The 4,280-nt window shown below is 41.2% G+C and overlaps 1 protein-coding gene across 1 annotated transcript in view; it reads left to right on the forward strand.

The window, feature by feature from the left end:
- The window catches only part of RTN4IP1 (reticulon 4 interacting protein 1), a 45,520-nt gene that overhangs the window by 6,897 nt on the left and 34,343 nt on the right, over positions 1-4,280 (forward strand). Inside the window, exon 4 of the mRNA XM_007465759.1 lies at positions 122-246. Within this exon, the coding sequence (XP_007465821.1) occupies positions 122-246 (125 nt within the window). The remainder of the gene's footprint in view (positions 1-121; positions 247-4,280) is intronic.

Below are 4,280 nucleotides of genomic sequence, written 5' to 3' on the forward strand. Positions count from 1 at the left end.
CTGAACCTGGCCAAATGTTATATCTGAAAATAGTTGGATTCCTGTGAAGATAGATGTACTTAATTGTGTTCATAGGTTTGCAAGTCATTTGCTTATTTTTGACTGTTATCTTCAAATCTAGGTCTCTCACAAGCCCAAATCACTCACTCATGCTCAAGCTGCCTCTCTGCCATATGTGGCCCTCACAGCCTGGTCTGCCATAAACAAGATTGGTGGCCTGAATGATAAGAATTGCACAGGAAAACGGTGAGTATCAGTGGTGGCATCTAAAACTCCCTTCTTTCCTTTGGTGACGTCTTTGCATTAGATTTGTCAGAAGCATGAAAACTAGGCTCAGTTACATGAGCAGAGTTGTGCTAACAGTTAAAACAATTTCCAAAGAACTCTTGTGCCAGTTTGTACTTTTTAAATCTCATTCTGTTGATTCTTAGCTCAGTCAGTTGAGAATTTTAAAAATATGTAGATGGATGTTAGGAGTCTGAACCTTCTAAAATGATGCAAAATTTTTGTATGTCAGCCTCTGGGAAGAAGATCCATAGCTTTCATCAGATTCCTAAAAAGGTTAAGAATGACTTCCTTACAGATGTTAAAGAATGATGGAGTTGCTCTCACACTTGAAGGTTTCTATGAAAAACAGATATAAAGGGTTTGAATATTGGTGAGTTCTCTTAGGCTCTGTGCTCTCTCAGGCTCCTTTAGGCAGTTCTGGTGCTTCCAGGACTTGCAGGTGTGCTTGCTGAGTTTGCAAAAACACAGTGGGTGTTAGATGTTCTTGAGTTCATATTCAGATTCTGCTGCTTTCTAGCTGGGTGGCCCACTTGGACACTTCTCTTTTGTGAGTTGTGTTTTAGGGGTGAAATGAGATAACACATATAACATCAGTGGCACAGGTTGTGGCACACAGAAGGCACTCAGTACATGGTGGCTGCTGTTCTTAGCAGTGCAACTACTGTGTTCTTTGTGTTTCAGAAAGTTGGCATCGTAGAGAAAATGGATGATTTTATTATTTGGTGAGCAAACTAGGTCCTCAGAACCATTCAGTGATTGTGATGAAGGAGAGAGCTGTAGGTCAAATTTTGTTTTCTGATTGCTAAAGATTGTGCCGGAAAAATAACAAGTCTGTGTCAATCTATACTCCTGTTGTTATGAAACATTGCACTTTACCTTTAATGTGTTGGATTATAGACATTGAATTTAGTGAACGCTTAATAGCTATATTTCTGAAAGCAGCATAAAGGCTATTCATCTAATGAGGTGCTACCCTTCATCATAGAATTCAAGGTAAATATTCTAAAGGTCAACGCTGTTTACTTTTTAAGCTTTTGGGCCTTATCATTCTTGAAGTTGCCATTTTGGTCCAACACTTTGTTTAAATTAAATCAGTTTGATCGTGTAGATTTTTCTAATGGTTTGTCTTAGTTAATAACCTTGCAAAAATCATGTTCAGGATTTTTAGACGTTTATTATTATTGTAGGCTCTGCAGTGACATTGATGCTTTGTTTTGTTTTTCCTTAAAAGCATTCAGCTTTCTGTGCCCCCATGACCACTCCAGATAGAGAGCTCTCATTCCTTTTGCTGGTTCAGGCCCTCCAGGTGTACATTTTTTAGTATTCTGTAGAAAATGAGTTAGAAACTGATCTAACTATCTCGTCTTCCCAGTTTATCATTGGCTTTGTAGGTACTCTGTTATCTTCTGTTTAAGCAGTAATGGCTTGGAGCTGGGGGAGTAGAGACCTGAGTTCCCCTCTCTACACTGCTACTAACTAATCAGCTGACCACATGCATGCTTTTTATGGTCTCTGCTGTTTCCACCAAGGTACTGAGTGTAGGACAATGTTAGGCGAGCTTTGAGAAGTGGAAAGTTTTATACTTATAAAAGTGATTTATATGTTATATTGAGTTGGGTCAGTTCATTGATTTAGCCACATGTTAACCACACTGGAATGAAATCCACTGTAAAGAGCCTCACTGGCTCACATCATGGACTTGTGTCACATTCCCTCATGTATGGTGACTCAGAGGATGCCTTTGTTCCGAGTGGCGGTGAGAGCTTGTCCCTTGGTGCTCTAGGAAATTTGTTTACTGAAATTATTACACATGGGTAGTAATAATGGCCTTCCTCTCCAACTCCTTATTTTTATTTTTATTTTTAGAAATTGTAATAATTAATTAATTTTTTTTGGCTGCGTTGGGTCTTCGTTGCTGCGCGCAGGCTTTCTCTAGTTGCAGCGAGCAGGGGGTACTCTTCGTTGCGGTGCACGGGCTTCTTGTTGCGGTGGCTTCTGTTGTTGTGGAGCACAGGCTCTAGGCGCGTGGGCTCAGTAGTTGTGGCTCACGGGCTTTAGAGCGCAGGCTCGGTAGTTGTGGCACACGGGCTTAGTTGCTCCGTGGCATGTGGGATCTTCCCGGACCAGGGCTCGAACCCGTGTCCCCTGCATTGGCAGGCGGATTCCTAACCACTGTACCACCAGGGAAGTCCCTCTAACTCCTTATTTGTGAGAATCACATGAGAGATGTGAGCACCTTAAAATACTGTAAAAATAATTTTACATGAAGGGATTTTACTAACTTAAATGCAGAGGTTCTGGTGTCCAAAGTGGCTTTTTTCAGTTTGACTATGCTTTGTGATTGGTGGAGCATATTTTGGCTTCTCTAAGCAATAATTATTCTTTTACTGTTAGCTCTCAGCATTAAGGCAGTCTTTAGTCTGCACAAAGCAAATCAGTGTTTGTCATCAAGGACCAACAGTGTTTTTCTAGCCAGTTAATTAAAAAAACCTAAAACTAACAATGACAAAAACACCCACCTTGAAAGATTTTACAGGATTTCTTTGTAACAAACAGCTTTTTGAAATTAAGACAAAGCTTTCTAAGGCCTCCATGGTGTTTTGCTTTTCCTTCTTTGTTCTATAATTATATTTCTGTAACAACTGAGCATCAGTTAACCAAGGGGATAATTTAATATTGACATCATGTGTCTTTTTCGCCCATGCTTTGGTATCACTAGCAAAGTCAAACGAAATGATTTCCCTGTTATCAGCCCATCCATAGTTTCTTCGTGATTTATTCCGTAGGAACACATAGATAACTTAGGGTTCTCAAGATGAATAGAACTTTTTAAAAAAGTGGTTACACCAGATGTTTTTGGAAAAGGGTTCTGTTTGATGGTTATATTTATTGGTAGTGTCATGCTCTGCCCGAAATTCTTCATCTCTTGCTGCGAAGTTGTACTTGGCTGTTTGACAGAAGGTATTAGAAAGTGTTAGAAATTGAACCATTCCTCCCCGGCAAAATAAATTTCACTTTTAAATTGTGTATACTTGAAACTCAATGAAGTGGATTTAGGAATGCTTTTCCCTTTTTCTTTTTTGAGATTAGGCTTTATGACAGTAACACTTTGTCATGTAATTGTAAATTAGGTGTCTGATTAATTCTGTTTATAGAATTAGACAGGCTCAAACATAAAACATTGTATCCCCACCCACCCCATATGCTTATACCGGTAATTACAACAGCTTCCTTCTTTCAGCTGCCTTCGCCTGCTTGTCCTTCCCCCACCCAACCCACCTGTTCCTCTGCCCTGTCCACTCCCACCACCCCTGGGGACTTTGGGTTTTCATTTGCACTTTGACTAGGTTGTACGGGGAGAGGGGAAAGGGGAAAGGGGAAAGAGAAAGAAACCCCTGTGGTCTACTTGCTTGGAGAAATCCTGGGGTTGGGAGGAAGGGTGCTGGCTCTGGCCTGGCTGGTGTGCTGCCGATGAATTGTCTCCACCCCAGGCCTGTTTTCCAGGGAGCTCCGGGAGGGCTCTGTTAAAGGAATTAGTAGCAAACTCTTTCCTGGCCATTTGTGTTTTACAGATAGTTGCCCCTGTCACCTAGAAAACTATCTTGTGACGTTTAGGAGTCGTTCACTCTTCAGTGCACCGTAACCTCACTTCCGGCTTTGCCAATCAGGTGCAGGTGTTCTCACCGGGGTCATAGCTGACCGAGTTGCCAGCCCAACGATACTTTTCAGTTCTTACAATTTGACCTCTGAAGTCTCTGGCGCTCTTGCCCACTTTTGTTATGCTCACTTTTTCCATGGTTTCAGGGACACTAAACTCCTTTAGTTTTCTTCTTGCCTTTTGAACCAATTCTTATCATTTTTAAAGGTTCCCTTTCCTCCCCCAGCCCTTGCACTGTACCTGCTTTCCCGTTGTCTCCCTCCGTCTTTCCTGTCTCCCAGGGTTATCTCATCTGCTCCCAGTTTCTTTATATATATATATATATATATATATA

The sequence above is a fragment of the Lipotes vexillifer genome, unplaced genomic scaffold (genome assembly GCF_000442215.2).
Source record: "Lipotes vexillifer unplaced genomic scaffold, Lipotes_vexillifer_v1.1 scaffold732, whole genome shotgun sequence".
Classification (NCBI taxonomy): Eukaryota; Metazoa; Chordata; class Mammalia; order Artiodactyla; family Lipotidae; genus Lipotes; species Lipotes vexillifer.